The 27,760-nt window shown below is 48.1% G+C and overlaps 1 protein-coding gene across 11 annotated transcripts in view; it reads left to right on the top strand.

Moving 5' to 3' along the window:
- Positions 1-27,760, top strand: part of DENND1A (DENN domain containing 1A) — a 439,483-nt gene that overhangs the window by 362,622 nt on the left and 49,101 nt on the right. For all 11 annotated transcript variants that reach the window (XM_084899946.1, XM_084899951.1, XM_084899945.1 and 8 more), the window contains 5 exons: positions 16,048-16,152; positions 16,553-16,640; positions 17,557-17,597; positions 19,948-20,019; positions 21,756-21,812. In XM_084899946.1, coding sequence (XP_084756072.1) covers positions 16,048-16,152; positions 16,553-16,640; positions 17,557-17,597; positions 19,948-20,019; positions 21,756-21,812 — 363 coding nt within the window. The remainder of the gene's footprint in view (positions 1-16,047; positions 16,153-16,552; positions 16,641-17,556; positions 17,598-19,947; positions 20,020-21,755; positions 21,813-27,760) is intronic.

Below are 27,760 nucleotides of genomic sequence, written 5' to 3' on the forward strand. Positions count from 1 at the left end.
TGGAGAGCTCCTGCTACCTTCCTTCCTCTGCTCACATGTCACTGCCCCTGCGGCCTCCAGACCAGACCGGTCTTGGTGCCCTATCGTATTCTCTGCCGGCAGCAGGACCCTCTCCTGCAAACTGTTATCCCTGTGGCAGTCGCACATTGTGAGGTTGCTTGCCCGCCCTCGGGTAGCTGGCCATGGTAGGCTTTCAGCAACTAGTGACTGAATTAATGAAAAGCAAGGACTGGAAGGCAGGCCTTTGAGTTGAGTCCTAAAGGATGAGGACACGTTTGCCAGGCCAAGGGAATGATTGACAGTGTGTATAATGTTTGTGTTTTAAAAAGAAAAAATTGTACTTAGTGAGTTCCTATCACATGCTGGTGCCTTCAGTCCTCACAACATCCTCATGAGGTAGGTGCCATCAGCTGCACCTCCTAGGAGAGGCAGCTGGGTTCATGCTGGCCCAAGGATGCTTGGCTCACTGGTATGAGGACAGTACCTCACTGACCCCAGGGACAAGAGTCTGCTCTAAGAAGGCACAGAGAAGCATAATCAGATTCAGTTCAAGTGTTTCCCCCTCTAGAATTTGTCCCTGATCACCCAGCTCTGGTAAATAGCAGGGACAGCTGTGCCAACTCCAAACCTCTTCTTAGTCGCTAACTGGTAGCAGGGTGGTGAGTAGACCCTGGCCCCACCACTTCCTTATTTAGCTTTCTTTATCCCGTGGAACCTTAGTCTTTTCACCCTTAAAATAGGACTCATGATAGCTAGTGGGCAAAGAATGAGCGATGCCACCTTACACAGTACCTGGCATGAGTAGGCAGTCAGTAAAGTGCCTTCTTTCCTGTTGTTTGGGCTTTCCCCCACCATTTCCTTCTCCCACCTCCGCTCCCCTGTTTCCACTTCTTTCTGTGGAAAGAAGCCTCACTGTTCCGGTAGGTTTCAGGGGAGTTGATATCCTGCCGTCTCCACCAACTAATAGCTGCTGTTTAGTTCACACATGCATATTTTAGCCTCATAATTTCTCCTTCTGAATCAGCCTCTGAAGATTCTAATCACCTCGCTTTCTCTTCCCTGAATTCCCTCCAATTTGGAGATTCAAAAGAGGCGCTTCTCTGCATGAACATGCTGTGATTCAATTTGAAAATAAATTTCTCCTGGCAGCAGCCATCTTTCTGAAAAGTGACATTTAAGACTGACAGTGGACAAGATTGTAAACAGGTTTCCAATAAGAAAAAAAATCAGTGTTAAGTACATTCTATGAATTTTTTTAAACAATGTGTGCGTGTACGTGTGTGTGTGTGCGTCTATAATTGCAGCCTTGCTGTGACGCCTTCTGCTTCAGGAAGAATTCTGAGATAGTGTGGGTCTGTTTTGAACTATCTTTGTGTTCTTCTACTTTTCAAAAAGCAGCTTCATTTCATGGGACTCACTTCCATACAGAATTGGAGACATTTCATTCATTCATTTAGTTCATTCATTCAATACCCAGGTATTCAGTGCCACTAATGTGCCAGTCTGTGTTCTCAAGAAGGGTACTGTGGGCCATAAGGTAGTTCCCTTCCTACCCATAAAGAGCTCATATCTCAAGAGGAAGGTTGGTGAGGAAGCAGAAAACTATGTAATAAGATGGAGGTAGGCTCAGGGGAGCCCAAAGGAAGACGGAGGGGACAGTCAAGGGGGCAGGGAGGCTGTGAGACCTGAGCTTGGCCTTGTAAGATGAGCAGGAGTCAACCTGATGACAAAGGGAGGGAAGGGCATTCCAGGGAAAGGGAGAAGCAGGGGGGTCTGAAACAATGTGGTGTAAGAGAAGCCACAGGCAGTTTGCAATGAGTGAGACTTTTGGTTTGTAAGGCAAAACTCAGGAGCTGTGGATTGTGGGGCCTTTGGGGGCTTGCATGCCAACTAAGAAAAGCCTTGGAGCCCTTACAGGGTGTGATGTGTTCAGATGGTCTGAGAGGCCCTTTAGGAATAAAATAAAATAAATAGCATGCCCTCAGTAAATGGTTGTTATTATTATTGTTATTATTATTAGGAAGGAAGAAGGACGGCCATGCTAATTCAATATTCCAAAACATAAGACACTTGCCAGCCATGGTGTTGGGAAGGGCCAGCCATTTCTTAAGAATCAGACTGTCTTCCAAAAGCTATTGGAAGACTTAATAATGTGACTGTAACGGGAGGGATTGGGGTTTTCACAATGGATTTCTGTAGAGTGAGGTCAGGTCGGGTTTGGTTACCTGGACTTAGTTCCTCCCAAGTCCTGCTGGACTAGAAGCAGTCCCACCTCCTCTCTCAGCATTGTCTACCACCATAGGGACCTGGCATAGAGATCAGGAATGGAGAGGTCATGGATCCAGACTTGGCCTCAAATCACCATCCCACGACTCACTGTTCAAGGGGCCATCAGCTGCTAATGCACTGTCCTGCCCTCAGTTACTTCATCTGAAGATGGAGGGTATGATCCCAGCTTCCTTGGGGTGCTGTGAGGTAATAGCCTTTGTAAAACTACCTGACAGCTTCATGAACATATCTATCACCTGCTCCAGAAGGTTCTGCCTGGGCACTGGAAACAAGGTGATAAAGAAGAGGCTCAGAGCCATTGCCCTCTCGGCACTTATAGTCTAGGTCTGGCACAAACTGATCAAGACCACCTGGGTCAAAGTCTGCTGTGTGGACCTAGAGCAGCTAGCTCTCTTCTGTGCCTCAATTTCCCAAATGTAAAATGGAAAAATCAGTAATACCTAGCTTATGTGGTAGTTATGAGAATTAAATGAGTGGATACATGTAAAACACATAGAAAGGCACCTGGCACTTGTCAACACATGTAAGTGTCTTATCATTGTTTCTGTTATACCAACACCAATACCCTGCCACCTGAATGCCGTAGAATCATCTGAGCAGCTCTGTGAAGGTCTGAGCCATGGCAAATCACCTTGTGATAGGAGATGTGGGAACCATTTATCAAAGGGACAAGTAAATAGCTTTCCTTCCAGGTAAGGAAACTGAGGCTCAGAGAGGGAGAAAGCATGCCCAGGGGGACACAGCAGTAAGCGCTCGAACTAGAACACCTCCCAAGGCTGGTGGCCCCACATCCGGGCTCTTACATGGATTGTTGCCCAAGATCAGCAGCCAGTATGCTGGGCCTTGAACCAAATCTGGGATCTGCACGCCATTGTGACAATTTTCGTAGTAAAGGGTTCCATTGAACTGAATCAGCGATTTGTTATGGATAAGATGATATTTCAAATAAGGAAACCCCTGTATCGCACTATAAAGACTTCCAAAATATTTTAACCAAGATTCCCCAAATATTTAGAGCCCATCAGCCATTAAAATAATCTCCTGGTGGAAGCATATAAGGAATTGTCTTTCTGTCTTTCTAAATGGTCTCTTTTCCTACATAGGTAGAAGCAGTAATATTTGTGCCACTCCAGCATTCTATCTGGGTAACTCCTATAATTAATATTTACTTAAAACAATCATTAGTCTCTGCTGGGCGACATCAAACCCACGTTAGCAGTATTTTTAGCCGGGCCTTCCCCACACCTGCGATGGCAGGCGAGCTAGCGGCAGTGGGAACCCTGCCGTGCTGGATAAATAAGCCTCCCTGCACCTGGACCGGCCTGCCCTGCCTGCCACTCAGGCAGCGGCCGGGCTGTCCTGGGCGCTGAGGAGCGCACACCTCTGTGGGCCTCCCTTCACTCCACTTTCCAGACAGCAAAAATGAAACGTGCTTCTCTTGAGACAATGTGGCATCTGTGGCCCAGGCTAGACCCACATAAAAGGTGTCATTTTTCCCCTAGGAGTTGAGGATTTCTCAGTGAAGATGAGGAGAATCATAATGACAACCGTTTATTGGATGCTGACTGCTTTATGCTCGTTGTTTCCTTTAAGCCACACAACAGGACAAGGGCGGTCCTCTTCTCCTCCTTTTCCAGAGGGGAAACTGAGGCTCAGAACAGAGGAGTCCTTCCCCAAGGCTACTCAGCCAGTAAGTGGGACTCCAACCCGCTCTACTGGAACCCATGCTTTTTACTCTTAGCCTCGGTCTCAATGATTCCGTCAAATGGCCAGGGAGAAGGGAAGTGGAAGGAGCTTTTATTAGGTGCTCACCATGCACGAGGCAATTTACACATATTATCCCATTTAGTTCTTACCATCAGAATTAGCTCATAGGAGGGAAGGGTGACTACTCCCATTTTATAAATGAAGAAACTGAGGCTGTAAAGAGTTTCAAGTTACTTCCTCAAGATCATACTGTTAGCAGGTGTCAGAGCCAGAATTCAAACCCAACTCAACTTTCCGACACTAGATGTTTTCCCAAAGACATTAGTGAGAGACACTGGCCGTACATTCGGGATAAAGTAGTCTCATACAGAACCTAAGGTTTTTGTCATCTTCCTCCTCAGCTGATAGGAGCTTTCTGCTTAAGATGTTTAAGGTTTATAAAGAAATGTTTCCCAGTTATATATATATATGTGTGTGTGTGTGTGTGTGTGTGTGTGTATGTATGTGTACATGGTTTTGTAATTTCCAGGGCTCTTCCATAATTATTTAATTTAATGCTTATAATAATCCTGTCAAAGTAGGTGCTACAAAGCCCATTTTACAGGGAAGTAAACTGAGCTTAAAGAGACCAAGTGCATGCTCAAGGCCAGTGCCAGGAGCTCAGCCACCAAAACCAGTGCCCTTCCCGCACTCATACAGATCGTTCCGGAGCCCGGGTCTGTTCAGTGTGGCCTGACGAGTGAGAAATGTGGGCATTCTTCATGGAGGAGGAGATGGGGGTGGGGGTAGAGCCTTGTAGCCACGGAGCCCAGCATCAGGACCCCTTCATTAGAGCTGGTGACATTCCCTCACCCGCAGGAGCAGGCCGGAAGTTGTGATGGTTGGGGAACTACAAAAATAGCAGCTTTCACACTGATTCCTACACGGGAGGAACTGGTGGTTGCAGGGCAGATAAGAATGACTTTACAAGATGAAAATGATCAGTGAGGGCACGCGGGTCTGGAGGGGAGCGGAGTTGGCATTTTTTGGCCCTGCAAATAGCTGCCCATCTGCTCTCTGTCAGAATATGTTAGGAGTGCATCTGGATTGCTGCCCCTGAGCCTCAGCTCTGGGCTGGTCATGTGGTTGTCTCCACGACAACTCCAGGAGCCGTGTAAACTGCTGCGCTTTGAGCCAGATGCTGCTCTGCACATGTGGTCTAATTAGACGGCACTCCTGCCTCCGCCTCCTGCCCTGCACTCACACACGACGGTCTCCCTTTTCCTTCCCTCCCTTCCTCCCTCCCTCCCTCCCTCCCTCCCTCCCTCCCTCGAATCCTCGGCCTCACACCTTCAGTCAGTCTGCCTTGCTCCCCACCCTGTTGGCCTCTTTCTCAGAAGTGTTTCTGTTGCCTTATCTGCAGAGAATAATTCATCAGCAGCATCAGAGGGCCCGCGCTGACCCAGTCACTGTGCTAGGAACCGCAGGTGCAGAGACAAACAAGCCACTGCCCAGGCCCTCAAGGAGGCTGCCATCCATGCGGGCCCACGGCAGCCATGCAGTGCAGCTGGTGGCAGTCAGTGCTGTAGTGGGTGAGCACTGAAGCTGTGGAACACAGAGCAAGGGCCTAGCCCAGCCCGAGGCAGGGAGGCCAGGGGAGTGTCCCAGAGCCTGTCCCCTAGTGCATCCTTCACAGACGGGAGGGGTCTTCCCATCCTGGAAAGCAGGGGTAGGAAGACTTCCTGGCAGAGGGCACAGCACATGCAAAGGCAGGAGATTACAGACCCGTCGGGAGAACTGTAACTGGCCCCCCATTATGGGAGCGCCGGGTGCTGGGGAAGCGAGGAGCTGAGGTTGGGGACATGCACAGGGTCACGCCGTGGAGGGCTTCTCTCCAAGCGTGCACTCCGCTTGGATCTGCAGGGTTGGGGGCCGAGGGAGGGGGAGTGCCGGGGTGGCTGCTGGAGTAGCTGGCCTGTGGGGGAGGATTCGAGGATGAGGCTCCCAGTGAATGCAGCCCCTTCGGTACGTTTCCCTGGGGGGAAGTTCACTCCTCGGACACGGAGGCTCCATGCAGGGCTGGGTGGGTGACTCAGGGCAGGCTGCCAGCACGTGCTGAGTAATTACTTTTTCCATCTTTCTCAGCAGTTCTGTATTCTACGGGTCCAGCGTCCACCACCTCTCTGATCTCTGGCTCTCAGGGAAAATGCCCCCAAATAAGAAAGGAGAGAATCAGCATCTCTCTTGCTCATCCCATCCGGGATGTGCCCCGTAAACCCCAGGCCACCAGCTCCATGTCATCCCAGCCCTGCTCCTGCGCTCAGGCCCACCTCTGCTCTCCCATCTAGCGAGTGCCTGCCCCTCCCTGGGGCTCGGTTTTATATCACTTTGTCCCCATGTGGACTTCCTTAGGTGACACCCCACCCAACAGTCACCCTGGCTGTGCTCTCCCAGCACCCCAGTCACAGGTGTTTGTTGAGTGACAGGTGCAGAAGGTTCCGGTAAGATGTAACACCCAGCTGTCAAGGGGCATCTGAAAGAGCTATTAGGACAGTCACCTCCATTGAGCACTCGTGTGTGCTACTCAGTATCAGCCTCTTGACAAATGGTGAATCACTTCAAACCTCTCAATATGAAGTAGGTAGTATCCCCAACTGACAGATGAGGAAACTGAGGCTCACAGAGGCTCTCTTGCTTCCCCTTTCATGGAGCTCTGGGCTGCACTGAGCCTCTTTGGAGTCCCCAGGCACTACATGATCTAGAGACTGGACTCCTTGGGCTGCGGCTGCATTATGTGCAAAGGGACATTTCTGTGTGGAAAATTATTTGTTGTGTCTTGAATTCCCTGGAAACCCAGAGAAAAATGTGTTTGGGCAACTGAGCATGCTCAGATTGCTGTGGGGTGTGGTGAGGAGAGCCTGCCTGGGCTGTGAGGTCAGACCAAACTGACCTCAAGTATAGCTCTGGCTCTTTCCACTCCATGGCCTTGGACTAGTCGAGCCCCCTCCCTCTGCACGATGAGGCTAACGAGCCTCTCAGTGGGGTCATTGTGCAGATCCAGCCCTCAGCCCCAGGCATCCTGTGCCTGCTGCGCCCCACTCGCAGAAGACAGCTTCCTGGGTCCTTTTCTGCTTTCTCTGATTCTGGTCTTGACTCCACTGACCCAACATATGTCCTGGGCATGTGGTGCACACAGATGCAGCCTCGGTGGCTGAGCCAGGAAGTGTTTGGTACTGAGATAGCGGCGAGTTTGCATGGTTTCCCTACTGGGAAGAGAGCTGTGGCTGTGCTGCAGCTCGGGGTGGCCACCAGCTCACCTTGTCAGCTCCCCTCATGACCAGCTCCCTCATACCAGCTTACAGCATGAGGTACGGATTATTATTTCCGGCTTATCAGAAAGAAAATGAGGTCCTGAGAGGTGACACGGCTTCTGCACACATGCTGTGGAGCCAGAGCTCACACTCGTTTCTCCAAAGCCCACTCCCTTCATCACAGCCTATGGTTCATCACTTTGAATTGCTAGAGCAGTCCCGGTGGCTGCTCTTGAGTCAAATACTAACGAATGTTGTGTCACATGAGCCCTGGAGCCAGGCAGACTCTGGCTCTGTCGTTGACCAGCTCTGCAACCTTAGTCAGGTGACTTCACCTTTCTGAGCCTCAATTTCCTTGTCTGTAAAATGGAGAGCCTGCCAACACCAACGTCGGTGTTGCCATGAAGACCAAGTGAGATAATGCATGTAAATCGGCCCAGCATGGAGTCAGAGCTCAGTAAGTGGTAGCTGTTTTTAATCACTGCACCTGCGTTCCCTGCCGAGCCGACTCCCACCTGCATTTCTAATGGAAAGAAAATCTTAAGCTAGTATGCGTGAAGACCCACTTCATTGTGTCTCCTTGGCTTCCACCAGCCTTCCCGCTCATCTGCCATTCCTGCGCTAATCAGAATTTCCTGACTTCTCCCTGTGTGTCTCGGTTAATGCAGAAGGAAGGGGCTGCTGGCACAGAGGAGCCGAGGCGTGGGCCGACGCGCCTGTGATTTGAATGTCTTTACTGTAATCTAGCGAGTGTGGGTGGGGGCTTCTGTCAATACCGGAGCAGCTGGCCAGAATGGGCAAATACTGGCGGCTGGGCCGTCCCTGCCCCTGCAAATCATCAGAGTAGCTTTTGTCAGGCACCCACATTTCCCCAACTTAAATCACCCACACTGTGCACCAGCTTCCCAATAACACACCGATTCTTTGTTTAGGGCTCGTTACAGTGACAGGGGCCCAAGCTGGGAATCTGTCCCTGGCGTTCCTGGGCTCACGCACAAATGGTTCCGAAGGCTGTCTTGGTCCTGTCAGCCCAAAACGTGGCTTGGCCCAGCCCAGCCAGAGCCATCTGACTGTGGCCGTGCAGCGACCACCTTCCCAAGTCCACCCTGGTGGCCCTGAGTGTACAGGTTATGCCTCTGAGGGTGGGGGAGAGCATGCTTGGACTTGGGAGTCATTCAGACCCACTAGCTCTGGGACCTTGGGCCAAACAGTTGGCCTCTGTGGGACTCCTTTCCTCGTCTATAAAATGGGAGACGTGAACATCGAGTTCTGGCGAGGATTCAGTGAACATGGGGGGCCTGGTGCTTCCATTGCATGGCCAAGGTTGAGCTCTGCTAACCATCATCTAGTTCCTTCCTGTTTACCCCCGGCAATCCGCTGAAGCAGGTAGTCTTCCCCACATTACAGGATGCACACAGGGGCAGTGTCCTGTCTTCTTCTGAAGAGGCACAGATGACACACACTGCTCGCCAGCCACTGAGAGTGCATCAGAGCCTGCCCTCCAGGAGCTGGCATTGGCTGGTGAAGGAGGTGTTGGCGTAGGGACATTGAAGGAATCAGGTGGGGTTTTCACAAGGAGGTAACATGAAAAGAAGCCAGAGCCGTGAGAGTGCATGCAGAGGTTGGAGGTGGTCCACACTCCAGAATTACTCAAACAAAACAGGTTTGTGGACAAGGTGAATGAGATGTCATAAGCAAGAAAAGTCAACTGGAGAGGGTCTCAAGGGCCTTGAGGGTCATGATCCCCACTTCCATCAACCCATATGACCCCGCTTCCATTGACCCACAAACTTGCCTGAAGCTGTTCTATGCTGCCGAGTCAGGTGGCAAATAGAGCCAAGCATCAGAGCCCCTTCTGAGTATTCAGCCTGGGACAGGAGAGAAAAGAAGTGTGAGCCCTGGATGGGCCCTACCAGCGTGTGACCTGGCAGCTCCAGGGCCCTGCACCAGGTTCAATGCTCTGCTATCTCATCTTGAGATTCTGTAAGTTTACCTTTGAATCTGTTTGGGGGGTGAGGTCTGATGGGACAGTGGAGTTCAAGCATGTGCACAGGAGATACTCACATGTCCTTCCTCCACAGAGCTGTGCCACCCCAATGTAGCTTCTCGATGCCTCATGGCACGGAGTTCCAGTGCGCGCGCGCGCGCCCCCCCCCCCTCCCCCCCAATAAGTGGGAGTTCAGCAAGACTTGGCTTGCTTACTAGCCAACGTGTGCAGGCCTAAGACTGAGTAATGGCGCACTGACAGTCCTGGGGGCCAGCTTGGCTTCCACAGTGAGAGAAGGCAGTGGTGTTCTAAGGAACGTGAATGACCAGGAAACCCATAGAGTTCTTACTCATGTTACTGCCTTATGCTAGCCAGCCACTTACTGTGAAAATTATGTCATGGGAGGAGAGGAAAAGATGGAGCAACCACAGTTGCTTTTCCTTTCTCCTAGGTGAAGCAAAGGTAGAGAACGGTAGTAGATTGTGCGCAAGTCAAGAACTGAAATAACAGTTGAGTTCGTTTTTGTGCGGCATTTCCATTGCCTGGTAAGAAGAAAATACAAATGCATATACTCATTACAAAATATGACTCCACATATGTTAGCATTTAAAACTGGCACTGCACAATATAAAGTTGAACAGTAAAATTCTTGCTAATAATTTAAATTTTTATTTTCCTTTACATAGAATGACATTAAATAGTAAATTTTAAAAACACCACGATAGGTCTAGAAAGAAACCACAAAGGAAAGAAAAAAGCTTTATATTTTAGTACTTAACAGTCCTTTTTTCCTGCATTTTCATTTTGCATTGAGTTCCCCAAATTATGTTTTATCCTGGTAAAACCCAATATCTGCACTTAAGAAGATGGATATATGTGGAGTATCTATTTGTTGCAATCTGTTTTAATCACCCAAGTAATGAGATGGGCCAGCATTGAGGAATCATCACAGATGAGGAAAGACAGGTCATACATAGTTGTATGGTCACGTGTGGTAGGAGGCCAGGTTCAAGTCCTGGTCTTTCTGAAACCAACACATCTTCTCTCTCCACCTTGCTGCGTTACCTTAAATGGATCAAACTTTTAAACCAATGTTTTAAGTTTTTAAAGGTGCCTTTTCCAGAAATAACAAAACCTGCCCTCTGCTGTGCCAGTTGTCACGCCGTGCTGTAGTTGTTCGTTCCCAAACCAGGCAGAGTTCCTTGATAACAGCAGCTTTGATTTTTTTATATATTATGAAAAATTTCAAATCTTTACAAAATAAATGAACTTCCATATACCCATTGCTCACTTTCCACAATTATAAACTTTCCGTCATTCTTTCCTTTTTTTTTTAGATTTAAAGAAAAAATTTTTAATTATGGTAAAATATACATAAACAAAATTTATGCTTTAACCATTTTTAAGTGTACAGTTCAGTAGCAATTAAATACATTCACGTTGTTGTGCAATAATCACCACCATCGATCTCCCAAACTTTTATCATCTTCCAAACCTGAAGCTCTGTCCCCATTAAACAATAACTCCCCATTCTCCACCCTCCAGCCCCTGGCAACCCCCCTTCTACTTTCTGTCTCTGTGACTTTGACTGCTCTATTGTGGAATCGGACAGTATTTGTCCTTTTGCAACTGGCTTATTGCACTTAGCATGATGTCTTCAAGGTTCATCTATATTGTAGCACATGTCAGAAATTCCTGCCTTTTTAAGGCTGAACAATATTTCATTGTATGTATATTTTGTTTATCCACCTGTGAAACTTGGGTCACTTCCATCTTTTGGCGATTGTGAGTAATACTGCTGTCAGCATAACGCTCTGCTGTTCTGTCATCTATACCCTCATCTGCAACCAACCCACACTGGTTATTAATATTACTCAGAGGAACTTTATTGTGTTCATCTTTATATTCTCCTAACATAGAGCCTGGCACATAGTAGGTGTTTCTTAAATGTTTGGATGGATGAATTTGGCTTTTTTAAAATTTATTTTAAACAAGACCCACAAAGAGAGAACACCTTTTTTTCCTTAGGCTCAGAGTACTAGTAAGTCGCATAAAATCTTGATAAAAAATTAAATTTATGGGAGAAAATAAGAATTTAATACCTTATATGGATCAGCAGAACAAGAAAAGTTGCTGAAGAATCTGATGGGAGATTTTATTTTTATGCCAGTAGCTACAATGCTGTGGGTAAAATCCATTTATTTCTGGAAACATCAAAAAAATCTTTGGAATTGCCAACTTCAACTGTTAACAGTGCCCTAGTGCCCATATGGGTGATGGCAGCATCTGGGCTTCAGAGGGCACTAGGCCACTGTTAACAGGGGAAGTTGGCAATTCCAAAGATTTTTTGATGTTTCCAGAAACTATAAGATTGACTCACTAATAATGGGATTTTCTACTGTCTCATATGTCAAGAGGGTGATCTGAGAGTAAACTTAGCATTCTGTGACCGACAAAGTTCCTGATAGGGTTAAGCAGCTGTGTCTGACTGTCCAGCGGGTCATACATGGAAAACTCTAATTCCGTCTAAGTTTGATTGCTCTCACCTGGCTTCCCTGGATTAATGTCACTCTCAGCCAGGAGCCCCAGCTCCTAGAGTGTCGCCTAAGGAGACAAAAGGTTTAATCAGCCTAACAGGAGAACTTAATCCACACTTCTTACAAAGGAGGGAATTAGCAAGACACCTTGCCTTTCTCCCACTGCAGAAAGAGGGCTGGGGATGGGGGTGGGGGGACTCAGTTCAGCTGCAGGAAGCAGCTGGACAAGCTGGTGGGAGGGACTTGGCATCCTGGTGCCTGTGGCAGTGAGATCCTTCACACCTGCTCACCTGCTCCCAGGAGCCGCTTGTCTCTGAGTGGCTGGTGCTTTGAGGGTTCAGCAGGAGAACCTGAGGGGTTCCACCTTTGAGAAGGCCTCTCCTGCTCTCCAGCAGGTGCCCGAGTGCAGACAGTTGGAACTAAGGTCAGAGAAGTGGGCTATATGGGTGATGGCGGCACCTGGGCTTCAGAAGCCACTAGGGCACAAAGCCCGATTTCTGCCATTTACAGGATATGTGATCTTGGGCAAGTTGCCTTGCCTCAGTTATTCTGTAAGGATTAGGTGAAATGTTAATAATTGTCACTTTCTTAGGCAGGAACTCCAGCCCTAGCTGGTTTGGCTCCGTGGCTAGAGCATCGGCCTGTGAACTGAAGGGTCTCGGGTTCGATTCTGGTCAAGGGCACATGCCTAGGTTGTGAGCTTGATTCCCAGTAGCAAGTGTGTGGGAGGCAGCCAATCAATGATTCTCATCATTGATGTTTCTATCTCTCGCTCTCCCTTCCTCTCTGAAATCAAAAACAATATGTCGGGGGGGGGGGGGGGGCGGGAATAGAAGGTTAACTCCAGGAAAGAGCCCTCTGTGCCTGTTGCCAGGCAGACCTTTATGCAGGACCCTGGTGCAGTGTCCCTGCCTCTCAGCAGGGTTAGGACAGCGCCCTCCATGGGTGGAGCATGCCCACCCAATTCCTGTTCACCCTTCCAGGCTCCACTATCTGTGCCCACAGTCACATTTCCTGCCCTGCAGCCCTGGGAGGATTAGCCTTTCCCCCTTCTGACTCCTGTGGACCTGTCATGCCTCCACACACACCCCAAGAGCACTATTCTGGGTGCTAGTATTTATCTCCACATCAATTGACACCGGTAACGCTGTTCTTCAGGCTCTTTGCAGAAAAAGTCCCCAGTGTCACATTTCCCCCGAATCTTCCCCACTGTGCCCACGTCCTTTGGTCTGTTGTTATGACGCAGACATCTGATCCAGGGAAGTGTCACCTCCAGTAAGAAGACAACAGGCCCAAAATGTTTGTGTCCCCCTAGGGATGAGATTCTTGTTCTCCTGTAGCTAAATCCTGCCTCGGGCTACCCTCACCTACAGATCCAGCTGCGAACTCTTGCATTTATTGATCCCTCAGTAGACTTCTCCTTCCTGGCAATGCTGAGCCCAAACTGTGAATGCTAACAACTCAACAAGCATTTCCCCGAGCAGCTCTCAACTCCCTGGACACAATTGTCATCCACCTGGCATTATGCTTTGAGTCCTTTTTACGTGTCCGGCGAGTGGTGGCTCTGCCCCACAGAGACCGCAGGGCTCCTGTGATAGGAACCAAAGTCAAGCTCATTCTGTGGTTCTTTAATCCCATCCCTGGGCTTCCAACGGGGGCGGGGCACAGCACTGTCCCCAGGGCGTGTAGAGATGAATCCAGCAGGGCCTATGCCCTCTCCAGCTCCTGGTCACAGGGGATGCTGGTGCAGATTACCCAGCCCCCAGGGGTGCACGAGGCACTGTGGGAGTACCACGCAGGGGTGAGTGGCTGTAGCAAAAAGACCTGGACTTATGAGAAGGTTAGTCCATGTGGAAGGAATAAAACTGGAAAAAGCAAGGAAGCAAGTGGGAAAGGACAAGACCTGTGATTAGGAGGTGCGTTTGGAGCTTAAGGTATTTGGGGGGCTGCGGAAAGGGACACAGAAGGACTCTGGAAAAGTAAGTGAGGGTCTGCTCAGAAAAGGTTTGCCCAGCTAAGGAGCTAAGACTTTCCTTTCCTCTCCCACCAGGACCCATGTATGTGACACAAGTGTCACCAGATGTACAATGTTCAGCAAATCAGGTACCCTTCCTGCACATGTATAGCCTAGTGAAAGAAGCCGATATTAATCAAACGATCGAATGTAACATCTCTGCAAAATTCTTGACTAGGACAGTGACACGACCGCAATCTGCATTTTAAAGTCACTTCTGCCTGAAGAATCGGAGGCACTGGGAGGAATGACACAGGCAAGGGGCATGGAGTTAAACCTCTGCAGCTCAGTGCCAGTAATAGGATGGAGAGCAGGGACAAATCTGAGAGATTTCACTGGTAAATGGGAAGGAATAGGAGGTCTGATAGGTCTACTATGGGTAGGTATGGATAATGATGGAAGGAAGGAAGGAAGGAAGGGAGGGAGGGAGGGAGGAAGGGAGGGAGGGAGGGAGGGAGGGAGGGGAAAGAAAGAAAAAGGAAGGAAGGAAAGGAAGGAAGGAAGGAAGGAAGGAAGGAAGGAAGGAAGGAAGGAAGGAAGGAAGGAAGGAAGAGAGAGAGATAAAGAAAGGTAGATAGATTTGGGGAGCAATCCAAATGGAGTAATAATTAGGGGGTTGGGCCATTTTGAGTTTAAAGTGCTAGTGGGCCATCCAGGTGGGAATGGTGACATAGCTTTGGAACTCAAAAAGATGTCAGAACTGATGGTATTTATTAGGAGTCTTTTAGCGTGTGAGCTCCACGGTGATGACGGAGATCACCTAGAGAGAGAAGTCATTGCCCTGCTCCAGTCCCAATGGTGAGAAGCAGAACCTCAGGCCACAGCGCACAGGCCCTTCCACGGGGCTAGCTGGTTATCAGCACCTGATTCCTCACAAGGACGGTGTAAAGCACTAGTAATAAATTGCATGAAAACTCTGTCTTCCCCTGAGGAATTGATAGGCTTTTTTCTCACAGGCAATGTAAGATTTGCATTGTTTCCCTTTTTGCTTCAACAACCAGGAAGCTCAGAGCTGATTTTATAACTTAATTTTAGAAATCCTATACTCTTTTCTTAAATAATTACATTTTATATATTTGTCTTTTCCAACTCTGCTTTTGTTTCTTTGTTTTGTGTGCTCATGTAAGCTGCTTCATATCCTTTGTAAAATTAGGAGTGTAATTTTTAAAAATAAATATTCCCCTCACCCTACCTTTTTGGGCCATCCTTGCAGCCCATGTGCAACAAGTCTGCCCAGTTACTGAGCTAATATTGGCTGGATTGAAGCAGGAGGAACTCTTGGAATTTATAACAGCTAGACAGTAAATTTAACACTTAGGTAACTCATTAAAACAGGATAAAAGTGGAGCTTCAAACATCTCTGTGTTTGCCACCAAGTCTGTGAAGCGAGGGGTACCTTTAAGTCAGTTCAAGATATAAAAGTCTGATCTTTCAGAATTAAGAATACCCCGTTAAAACTAGAGCCTTCTCTGTGTGAGTGAGCACTTCGGATCCTTCAAAGAAGGACTGGGGTGTTGACTACAAGATGGGATGTTTGTGAAGCTTAGGGTGTCATTTTCTTGACTCATAAAATGTAGTTTGGTAAAAGCAAACTTCCTTATCAAACAGCATATGCACAAAATTGACTGGATGGTACATTTTCTTTTTAATCATCCCTGCTTTTCATAGAAATAATTATTTTTAAATGATCATTTGCTGTTGGTTAAGATCACTGGGCAAATGGTTTTCAAAGGGTGTTCCACAACTGATCCGGGACTGTAAGGTGCAGGGAGTGGGGATGGGGTGAGGAGGGGAGACCTCCAAGCCAGGAGAGCCCAGCCAGCGCCAGAGCAGCAGGCTGTTTTATGTAGCAGGGCTCCTTCTGCTTCAGGCACTGTCTGAAGAAGGTCCGGCTTCTAAAAGTGAAAAGTTTGGAAATCACCACATTGGAGGGTCCATCCACTGACTTGCTGTTGGGATATGCAAGGGGTGGGGGTGGGGGTGGAACCCAGCCTTTGGTTCGCACTCTGCCGCCTACCGGCTCTGTGACTTTGGGCAATGACTTCCTCCCTGACACAGTCTTCTCATCCAGAGATGAGAATGCCATCAATGATAACAGCCACTTCACCAAGAAGATGAGGATCTAATTACTCTAATCAGCAGATGTAGAAGCACCGCCCAGCCCCACACCCAGCTGACCCCACACTCGCTTCCTCTAACCATGCTCTCCCCTTCGTTTCCCAGGGCGAGCCAATCACCTTCTGTGAGGAGGACTTCGTGTCCCACTATCGCTCTGGAGCCATGAGGCAGTTCCTGCAGAATGCCACCCAGCTGCAGCTCTTCAAGCAGGTGCCTGGCCTCCCTAGCTTGGCCTGCGTCTGGATTCCTGGGGGGCAGGGCGGGGTGAGAGGGTTGGGGGGGACGGGCTCTGCAGCTGTCCTCACTGAGCACTGAGGCTGCAGGCATGGGCGGGACTCCCACAGCTAAAGAGGGTCTGGGGACGGAGACTGGGTGAGGATGGGGCTCAGCAACAGGCAGGCCCTGGCAGACAGGCCATGCGGTTTTCCAGGTTATCAGAGCCTGCAGCCAGAGTTTGGAAACTCGCTTCTTTGAACCGCACAGTTCCTAAGGCCCTTCCTGAGTTGGCTGGTGGCGGTTCCTTGGCCATGCCCTGGGTGCCCGCTGAGTGCTGCTGCTCCTGGTTCCCATGTGCACAGTTCTGTTCTTTCTTTCTTTCTTTCTTTCTTAGTTTATCGATGGTAGATTAGACCTTCTCAATTCCGGCGAAGGTTTCAGTGATGTTTTTGAAGAGGAGATCAACATGGGCGAATATGCTGGTGAGAAGCGTTTTATTTTCTTCCTGTTCTGCGGGCTGTGCGTAGGAGTGGGGCGTGTTCGGCAAGGAGTGGCAGTGACTTCTTGTTTCCGTCCCTGGGGGTTATGGAGGAACTGATTTCAACCCTGGCCTCGAAGTGCTTGAGAAGTTGCTCTTTGCTTCTGATGAGGTGCACATTGGCCCTTCTGCGGTCCTCCGTGCCAGGGCCAGCATGGTGCCATGGAAAACACATGAGGTGCCACGTTAGGAGACCTAGATTCAGATCGGGACTCTGCCCCTTACTGCGGCAGTAACTTGTCGCCTCTTTCAGCTGAATGTTTTCATCTCTGCGCTGAGAGTGACCGTGCCTGCCTCACAGGACTCCTGCTACAACTAAATCAGAGTCCACGAGGGAAGCTTTGTGCAGTCCCCGGAACAGGCCAGGGCACAGGACCCGCTCAGTCAGTGTTCCTATAAAGTGCGAAAATCATCGCGGGGCCTGGCCTCTGCATGCCTTTAGAACGGAGGGCTCGTCCTCTCCTGTCTCAGAGGGGGCCTCTAATGCCCAGTGGCCAGGCCCCAAGGGGTGTTCCTGGCTGACCCTGCCTCCTGAAACCCCGTCTGGCATGTTTTCCAAGTCCCAAGCCTCTATCTTTGGCACCAGAGTAGAAACTAAAAGCAAAATGATAATAATCATGCTGCTGGCCTCCTCTAATTGCTGGGCACGTGTCTGGTCTGGACTCTGCTGATCATCCAGCTGGCCATCCTAAACTCCGAGTCAGCAACGAGCCACTGCTTCCGTCAGGGAGTGGGGCCTGGGAGCCTGCATGTTCTCCATATTTTGAACTTTCCAGGCCTGCATGGTGAAAGCACTTGGGGAAACTCCTGAGCGCACATCACCGCCTTAAATGACAGCCATCTGACTCCTCTTTCCCCAGGCAGCGACAGACTGTACCACCAGTGGCTCTCCACCGTCAGGGTAAGTGTGCTCCCCTCCCAGCCACCTGGGCCCTCCCTCAGCCTCCTGGCAGCCCTGTTCTTCCCGCCACCCAGGAGGCTGTCATTCGGCCTGGGGCACTCCATTCTGTCAGCTGTAGAAGCTTTTGTTTGTAAAGCCAGGTGGAGCTGGCAGGATGAGACCATCCAAAGTCATCCTGGTGAGGAGAGCCAGGAGAAGCCTTCAGCCCAGGACGCCGGCCAAGGCGTGTCATGTGGATGTCGTCATCTTAGAGCATTTCTGGGTGTCTCCTTCCAGGGCCAGTACAAGTGGGAAATTGTCACGGGGAAGCCAAAAACGCATGCCTCTTGCTGCTCTGCAGGGTGTTTCAGAGCCAAGGCTCCTGAGCAGGTGGAGACCCCATCACTGAGAGACCTTTTCATCCCTCACTGTCCTGTGAGCAGTGTCTCATTGCGTTAGAAGCCAGGAGCATAGGGCTTCAGAAGCCACTGACGAATTCAAAGTCTTGCCTTTCTCTTACGTGGCTTTATAAGTGAGTGTGGACTGCAGGCCTGTGTGCCAGGCACCACGCAGGGGACGAGGATACAGTGGAGAGCAGACACAGGCCCTGCTCGGGGGAGCTCCCCTTTGTTCAGGAGGCAGGCACGTAAACAGGCAGCTCCGACATAATGTGATAAGTGTTCTCCCTGCTTGTGGGCCAAGTGTGCTGCTGCCAAGGCGGGCCCTTTGGAAGTGGCTGCCGTTGGCCGAGAGAAAGCAGCTCCTCAGTGAAAGACTTCCTTTGTTCTTCTGGGATGGCCAAACATGGCACTTGGCAAATCGTAGATGAGCAATAAGGACTTGTTGATGGATTGATAAAGAGAGTTTTACTATTCCAAAGGACCATTGAAACTGAATACTGAGTAATTTTGGAAAGCAGTGTGGAATAAATGAGTAGGTGAAAATTTCATATTGTCCTGCAACATAGAATGCTTTCTAGGTCAAACTGTAATGTTTTTAATTAAAGCGCAAAATTTCTAATATGGACAGTCCCCAAAAATTGTGCTAAAAGTTAATCCCATTAACTACATTACTACATCTTATTCTTTTATATATTCACTGGGTCCCGTCTCTCTCTCTCTATTCGAGTCTGTTGGAATTGTCTTTCTGAACCACCACCAATCTGATTTTTTGATGCATTTTATTAAAAATTGTCTAGAGTATAGACTTCTGATCCTGGCCTTTGAAAGCTGACCCCATCTGGCCCCTACTCGCCATCTCTCCCATGATACATGGAGCACTTGTCACCCACAGGCACCCTGGCCTGTCCGCTTCTGCCCTTGTGCTTGTGCTATTTCCTACCCCTAGGATGTTCTTACCCTTCCTATTCCCACCTGAACTCCTGCTCATCCTTCACGGGCCAGGCCTAATGTTTCTCTAAAACCTTCTCTGACCTTGCAAACTATGAGCTTCCTCCACACTGCTGTGCACACAGTCAGCACAGCTCTCACCACCTCAGGCTGAAGTTGCTTACCCTGGTGTCCTCCCCGGACTGGAGATCTCTGAAGGGAGAGACCAGCCCTCTGGTGCTCAGCACCCTCAGAGACTAGCACAGGGAGTCCCCTCGGTGAGCCCTCACAGTGCCCGGGCCTGTGCGCTTCATACCCATTCACTGTCCCCTTCATGTGCTGGGAAAGCCTTCCCTCCCCCTCATCCTCCTCAGTTTCCTCCTCCTCTTCCCCTGGTTTCCTAAAGAAACTTAGCCAAGAAATCAGTATGCTGGATTTCTCCTAAAGCCATTAGTAGCCATGATTAATATTTATGGCTCTTCAGTCTTTTCCTTTCTCAAGCTATAGATGTTAAGGAAGGCAGCATACCAAAGTGATTAAAAAGCTACACAGGGTGAACAAAGGAAGGTGCATGGCTGATGGTGGCATATTTCCAGAGTAGCCAGAGAGTGCTGGCTAATCAGGCCCCAGTTTTCTACCCCAGCTTGGTGTTAGCCATAGAGTCCATTGTTATGAAAATCACCTCAGTGCTGTCCTGGTAACTAGACTATCTCAAAGCCTTAGATTACTGGGGGGAAGCCCTTACCTCAGAGAGGCTATGATGAGCTTTCCTTCCAGCCAGTGGGCAGGTGCCAAGCCAAGTACTGAGCCTAGAGTCCCCCTCAGCTCATTATCACTATCCCCATCCCCCACCCCCAGCACCCATAGTGATTCTGCCATGGCTATAACTAATTGCCTGGGACCAGTTACCATCCAAGCCTATTTCTCTAATTAAATTACACACTCTTGAAGTGTTGCTTAACTTGATTAAAGAGAAGAGGTTTTTGTTGGTATTGGCCTACTACATCTTCAGTGCAAATTACTAATTGACATTTTTATTATAGAAAGGAAGTGGAGCAATTCTGAATACTGTGAAAACGAAAGCAAACCCAGCCATGAAGACTGTCTATAAGTTTGTAAGTACTGGTCTTGGTCTCAGGACCCAAACAGATCTGCTCCTTAGCATGATGCAATTCACATATATATCTCTGAGATAGATAGATAGATAGATAGATAGATAGATAGGTAGATAGAAAGATAGATACCAGAGAGAAAGGGATAGGAAGAGAGAAATAGAAATATCAATGTTGAGAGAAATCATTGATCGGCTGCCTCCTGCATGCCCCACTCTGGGGATTGAGCCCACAACCCAGGCATGTGCCCTGACCAGTAAACAAACTGTGACCTAGTTCATAGGTCAATGCTCAACCACTGAGCCATGTTGGCTGGGCAGCAGGATGCAGCTCTGAAATCACCTGATCCTATCTACATAGGTGACTCTGTAGCTGTGCTGTTCCTGAAGCTCTCAGTGCTTTTAGTATAATTTAATGTTGATATTTTATGACTAGGCCACAAGTGGCTTCTTTTTTTTTTTTCAATCCTCACCAGAGGATATTTTTTCCATTGATTTTTTTTTTTTCTGAGAGAGAGAGAGAGAGAGAGAGAGAGAGAGAGAGAGAGAGAGAGAGAGAGAGAGAGAACATCAGTTGGTTGCCTCCTGTATGCACCCTGAGCAGGGCCAGGGATTGAATTTGCAACCAAAGTATCTACCCTTGATCAGGAATTGAACCTACCGTCTTTTGGTCTATGGGCTAACGCTCTAACTACTGAGGCAAACTGGCCATAACCAGACAAGTGATATTTTTAATTTAAAGTGTTATTCCTACAGTTGCCACAAGAGAGAAATTGGAGGCTCCTGGTTTTAGCTTTTAAAATGTGGGCTGGGTGGCTAAAATTCTGGCTGCTCCATGCCAGCGTCCCTGAGACCTGGAGGCATGGTCTCTCAGATGTTCTAGCAAACCTTTCCTGTGTGTCCCCATTATTATATCAAAATAAAGCAGCTCCTTTGCAGGTTACTGAAGAGTATTCACGGTGGGTGGGAGACACCCCTAGTTTTTCTCCCAAATTCTTCACCATCTCTCATCACCATCCTAAAGGAAATGCACTGTTTGTGAAACTCGTGCACACAGCAGCGTGGAAGGAGAACAGTTCGTTCGCGATGCTGCAGCTTTTACAAGCCTCAAGTATTTGTTTCTCGTGATTTCTCTTGCTTCTGATTTGACTCTGAGCTACTTAACTAGGGTGTTTTCTATTATGTCCATTTTTAATTTTGTTAGTCCTTTCTGTGCTTGCATTGTAGTTATTTTAATGGAGAGGTGGCTGCCAACAGAGCCACACAGGTCTAAAGTGACAGAAAATAAAAGCCAGGGCTTCTGCCGAAATGAGATGTAAGAAATGGTTCTGTCCCAGTCATGTGTCCTCTCGGGCCATTCAGCCTGTCCAGAAAGCTGGTCCCGAGGCTCTGCCCTGGTGAAATGGAATCTGAATCTTACAGCCAGAAACACTGCTGCTCAACTCTCACTGGCCGCTGTCACCAGGCTGCTGAGATACATAATTATAGAGAGCAGAAAGGGTGGGGGAGATAGATATCGGTGCCATCAAAATGCAAAAAATAAAATCTCTATAGCCTCTTTAAAGGCTTTTTTTTAACCTTTTATTTGTTTTCATAGCCATTATGTTTTCAACTTGATGATCCCATTTTTCCTTTTTTTTTCTAGTAATCAGAGAAGGTGATTCACAACGGACTGAAATCAAGCATAGTCCCTGCTGGGAACAGAAAGGGAATCTTAACTTAAATTAATTTTTCATGCAGGCAAAAGATCATGCAAAAATGGGAATAAAAGAGGTGAAAAACCGCTTGAAGCAAAAGGTACTTGAAGTTCTTATTCAAAATGTATAAGCACCGTGTATGAAACGCGTGGCCACAAAAAAGTATGATGTGATCAATAGAGGCTGTTTGATACGATGTTGTTAGCACACTTCAAAATGCATTACCAGCTGTCTGGGAGTTCTCACACTGTTATAAATATTCACAGACAAAAACTGTCTTCAAATATCATTACGACTCTGGCTTAAACCCACAAAGGCAAGCAAGTTCCGAGTTACCATTGTCAGTCTATCCCTTCCTCACCCCGCCGGGCTCGGGGCCCACCCAGATCTGCAGAAATTGGCTCTGTCCCCGCATTTCAGCACCACTCCCTCCTACAACCGACCTGGGACCGGCTGTAACCCAAACCCAGAAGCATCTTCAGAGAAATGATGCCGTGGTTCTGGCATGCACGTGTCCACCATGCAGACACGGGGCACAGAGGGTGGGTCTGAGGACGATGCCGTGGGCTCTCCCCACAGTGGTTTTACCCAGAGGAGCCCAGTGTTTGTGTTTGAGTCTTGGGGGAGGGGAAGGGTGGTCAGGTGGGGCTCTGATGGTCTTTTCGGACTATCAGTAAAGTTGTACAAAATCACACAAGCTATATCCTGATTAAGAGTCCTTCCACTTGATTCTCTAGATTGTATAAGGAGGTGAGTGTAACACAGGGGGCATTTTCCCATTATTTTGAATGTCGTCGTCATTGTTATTGCCGCCATCTTTATTAAGCACTGAGGATAGCCCAGGCCAGGAGCTTTCATAGCGAATCCTTAGCACCACCCGGGGGGTTTATTCCTATTTCGTGTGTAAGGGGACCGCGGCTCAATGGTGAAGTCATCTGCCGATGGGTCACACTGTTGGAGCCTCGCTGAGCCAGGGTTAGATTCCAGATCCATCTCTGCTCTCACCACACAGTATCTCGTGCTGCCTTCCTGAAACAATTGTTTTGTTTGCCAAAAGATGTTTGGGGTCACTCCCATCGTTATCCTACACACCCCAAATGTGCCACTCTAATAAGGGCCTTTGTCTATCTCAGCAGTTTTTTAAAATAAAAGCAGTTTTAATTTTACAAAGTCAGAAAGGACCTCTCATTAACTTGAAATGGTCAAAGGAATTGATTCCTTTCTTTTAATTGCAAAGTAATTTGCTCTAAGCATTTTAAATTCTTAGTTTCAGCTGACAGTGGATTTTTAGCAGCTAAGATTCAAGTCCAGAAATAAAAATCCTGTCATGTAAATCCAGGTAGACCTTAACCATGGCCTGGTGTACCCTGCCAGAGTACACCAGAGACTGGCAGGTCAGATTCTTTACTCGGATGTTACTTAAGTACCTGAATATAACTTTTTATCTCCTGTCCCCGCTGCATGCAACTGAATTGGGTTGCAAGTATGAAATGGAGTGGCAGGGTGGGGGGAACTTGCACCAGATTCCCCTCCTAATGACTAAAGCCCAGGCCCTAGCTCTGTTAGAATATTAGTGAAAGTAAGCAAAGGAAGGGGTCCCTCCTCTGATGGGCCTCGCTGGTCAGATCTGCGCCCCACAGGCCATTGCTTCCCCCCATGTACATGTGAGCATAGAGAAAACCCCCTTCTCATGATCCATAGCATTTCTGCAAATAGCTAATTAAGCTCAGGTTTTGATGCTGTTGTTTAAAGTTTTGCTTAAACCATCTAGATCGCTCTCCTTCCCTGCCACCCCCCTGTCCTTTCTTTCCTTGATGGTATCTGAAGCAGACTTTCTCCTCCTTCTCCTCTTCCCCCTGCCAGCCTTTTCAAGAATAGCTTCAGGAGGTAGTGCTCTATAGAGTGTCAGTACATTTCAGGTGACACAGATGGTGAAGGCATTTTATAGAAACGTGGTTGTCACCATCGGACTGTTGACAGATCCATTAGTGCACCCTTTTCAATTTTCACTTTCCCCCTTCCGTCTTACAGCTCTCTCCAGACCTGATACTTCGCCGTGGTGCTTGGAGGAGCTCTTTTGTCATTGAAACTAGCGTTGTTCAGTGCAGACAGGACCTGGTCTTCTGCGGAGCTCTCAGCTTCCTTTCTCGAGCTAATGTCGGATTTGGCTCCCTCTGACCCCCTCGCTGCTGTAGAAAATATTTCTTGTTCCCCTCCCTCTCGCCCCCCACCACCCTGAAATGGCAACATATTTATGTGGCTCTCACACACGTCTAATGCAGACACATCAAGTTTGGTTTCCGCTATGAAATGGAGGCAGTTCCCAACAAAGATCCAATTTTCAAATGTACTGGATTGCCACCTGGCCTCCTCCAGCTGCATAGCAATGGTGACCTCGCAGATATAATCAAGAACCCAGTCTTGCCCTCTGCGCTCTCGCCTTGGGTTTGAATTGCAAATAGAAAACGTGGGGCCGACCTGCGGAGAGGTCACCGTGGTATGTGAAGGGTCCATCTCTAATATGACGGAGCAGGGCCCCTTCTCCATCCCTTGTTCATTTGTGCTGTCGATTTTCAAAGCATCTGAAGCAGGAGCTTTCAGGGTATCTGTGTGACCACTGGCAAATAATTGTCATAGATACTGTAGCGTAGCTTTATTCACACCTGCTCTGCTTCAGCCCAACAACAAAAAAAAGGAGGATGGATAACATATTTCTCTGGATGAATGGTGCAAGGCAGTCAAGTTCTTCTACAGCTCGGCCTCCTTTGAAGTCTGACTTGCTCAAAATTAGGAAGAAGAAAAATGGCAAAGAAGCTGCCCAGGCATTGCTTCCTAAAGGGAGAACAGAACACTTCCCACACCCCACACCCCAGCATCCTTCCCGCCCTGGATAAGAAGGCCATCTGCTGGGGCTCGTGATTGTCAGCAGATTGCATCCAGTCCCAGCACCCTGCAGGCTGGCACCAGAATGCTCTGTTTCTCCTTACCTGCAGGGGCAGTAAGGTCTCCATTTCTCTCTCTCTCTCTCTCTCTCTCTCTCTCTCTCTCTCTCTCTCTCTCTCTCTCTCTCTCTCTCTCTCTCTCTCTCTTGCCTATTGTGGAATCCCTGAATAATAATCTTTTTTTCTTCAGTATCAAAATGATTTCATCAAGTGGGCCCATTTCATGGCCCCTTTTAAAGTTTCTAAATCTTTGATCTTTCTAAATCTTCAAAAGATTCATCAAGCTTGTTAATTTAGTTTCTTTGATTAAAAGGAGCAGACTCACCATTGGGTTAGCAAAGGCTTGAGACTCTGGCCAAACGTTCCCTAGTGTATTGAAGGGAGTAAGCAAGCACACGGCGGGTGGGGGGTAGGGGTGGAGGTGCAGGGAGATCAGGTAGATTCTTGTAGGACAGATGTTTTCACACCTTAACACACAACTGTCAGCTCCTGGTCTCCAGATGCATTACGCCGCCGCCTCCATCACAGAAATTCCAGCTTTGGCTATTGTTTTGACATCAGTACTCATATTTTAATTTGCATTTGCTGTGGTGTGAAGTAGACTGGGAAAGAAAGGCACCGCCCAAATCCGAAAATGGAGACCAGCAGCAATCTGAGTCAGAGATGGGAACCCCCCACCTTGGGCTTCTTTAAACCCCCAACCTGTGGCCTGATATTTGGGCTCTCGGGGCAGACAAGCTAGATTCAGTGCTGGTTGTAAAAGATATTAACTGTGTGATCTTGAGTAATTTACCTCACTTCTGTGAAGCTAATTTCTCTCATCTATAAACTAAGAGAAATAGAGATTTTTTTTACTGGATTATTCTAAGGATTAGAAGAGGTAAGGGATTTTTAACAGCAAAACTTAGTAACCACTCAGTTAACTGGAGTTTCCATCCTCTCCAGTGCTCATGTCCCACATCTGGAGCAGCCCATCCGCCCACACTCCCAGGGGCACGTGCCCTGAGGACACGGTTGGCATGGGATCACCTCCCGTTTGGTCATCCACACAGCCACCAGAGCAGTCTTTCTAGAATACAGTGATGACCGAGTCACTCCCCTGGTTAAAACCTTTCATACCGTTCACACCTCTCACACCTCCCACCCCCCTGACCAGGTGGTTCTTGGAATGCTCCAGCTGCCCTCCCCCACTCCTTAACGAGCTGTGCTTCTGGCTCCCGTAGGCTTGGAGTGCTCTACTCACACCTCTGCCTCGTGAAGTCATAGCCTGAGCTTTCTCCATGTCCAACCCACACCAGGCTCCTACCCAAGGCCACAGAGAACCCCTTCCTCCTCTAGGCTCCTGCCTCCTGCCTTCTCATGGGCACTCTGTCCGAGGACTTTATCAAATGCTGACCATGCACCTGGGAGAGGTGCCACCCTGCGGGGGCCTCTGACCTGCAGCTCTGTCTACTGTCCTCTGTGCTACCCTGCAGGAGGGAGATTTGCCCCTCCTGCCCGCTACTTGGTTTTCCTTCTTTGAAATGACGTTTTGATGCATTTTTGCAAAAAATGACGTTTTCAGCATTTTTTCCATTTATAAACAGAAAACATGTTGATAGAAGAAAATTCAACAAATCAGACAAACAAGAAGAAAATTATCTCACTTTTTAACCTGCATTTTCACTTAACCATATGCTAAACATTTCCCAGACCATTTAGTGTTTCTTCCACATTTCATTGTTTTCAATAGGTACATAAAATTTTGTCTGAGGGACATATATACATTATTTAATCGATCTCATTGTTAGATACTTAAGTTAGTTCCAGTTTTGTCTAGGCAAAGATCTTCTTAGAGAAAACCTTGCAGGAATTCTTAATTATTTCATCAGGATAAATATCTAGATATTAAATTAATGGGTCAAGGGACATGCACCTCTTTTAGGTTTTTGATATAAATTGTATTCCCATCAGAAGGATCTGAGACTGCCTTTTCCCCATACCCTCTGCTGGCAGCTTCTCAGTTAGCTCTTAGACCACAATGTCTTTAACCCTGGGTAGCAAGACTTGCTGTTATTTGATCCCCACTGTGTGTAAGACCTCTGCTAGCAATAGAGGATGGGAGCTGGCCCTGTTTCTTTCTTGCTAGGGCTCCTCCCACACTCTGCTGTCCAGGGAGGAAGCCGGTGTCCTTCCCCAGATCGAAGATATAGTGCCAACACTATATTTATTATTTATCATCTATTAATAAATTGGTGGGGCAAGCCTTGGCACTTGCAAGAAGTCTTTTGCCCTTTCAGGTCCTCTAAGTAAAATTTATATGCTGCACTGCTTTTTGATGCACTAGCACCTTTGTGTATTGGACACATTTGCCTTCCAAATGTGCAACTCAACATTACAAAGATTTATTAGAGAACATGTACTGTATTCCCGGCTCTGGGGCCGAGAACCCAAACCCAAAGGAGTTCACAGTCTATGGGGATAGGATAAATAAGTGGCCAGATATCATAGGCATGGCAGCACAAGGTCATGTAGGAAAAGGGGTTTCTGAGAAGGCGATCACAGCTGATGATGAGCTGAGCACCTCCCGAACCCAGGAGACCTTCATTGGCTATTGTTAAGGTTGATAGGGTTTAGGTGCCAGAAATCAGATAGCTCTGGGTTCTTCCTCTTTCTAGCTGTGCGGCCTTCAGGAAGTTGCCCTCTCTGAGCCCTGTTTCCTCACTTATAAAAGCGTGATCCTCCTATTACCTCTTGGTTGTTGTGGAAACTTAAGTATGATAGTGAGGTGCCCGCCAGTAGGAGGCGCTCACCACAGGGCAGCTCTTTTTAGACGGTGTGCTTCCCTTTTGCAGGAATAAGGATTTAACTTTCAATTTGCACAGTATTGTAACGTTTTTTAAAGCTTCCTCACATCTCATCTCATTTAGCCCATTGTCCCAGTGGCTTTGAAGTTTGCCAAGCAGGAGGTGGTCTCCCCATTGTAAAAATATAGAAGTAGGTTGCAGAGAGATTGAGTGAATTGGGAAGATCAGACAGCAACTAGGTGGTGAAAAACAAAACCAGAAGACAATGTTTTTACCTATAAGCTTAAACTAAGACATTTTCCCAAAAACTACCACATTCG

This window comes from Pipistrellus hanaki (assembly GCF_964339955.1).
Source record: "Pipistrellus hanaki genome assembly, chromosome: 11".
In the NCBI taxonomy this organism is placed as follows: domain Eukaryota; kingdom Metazoa; phylum Chordata; class Mammalia; order Chiroptera; family Vespertilionidae; genus Pipistrellus; species Pipistrellus hanaki.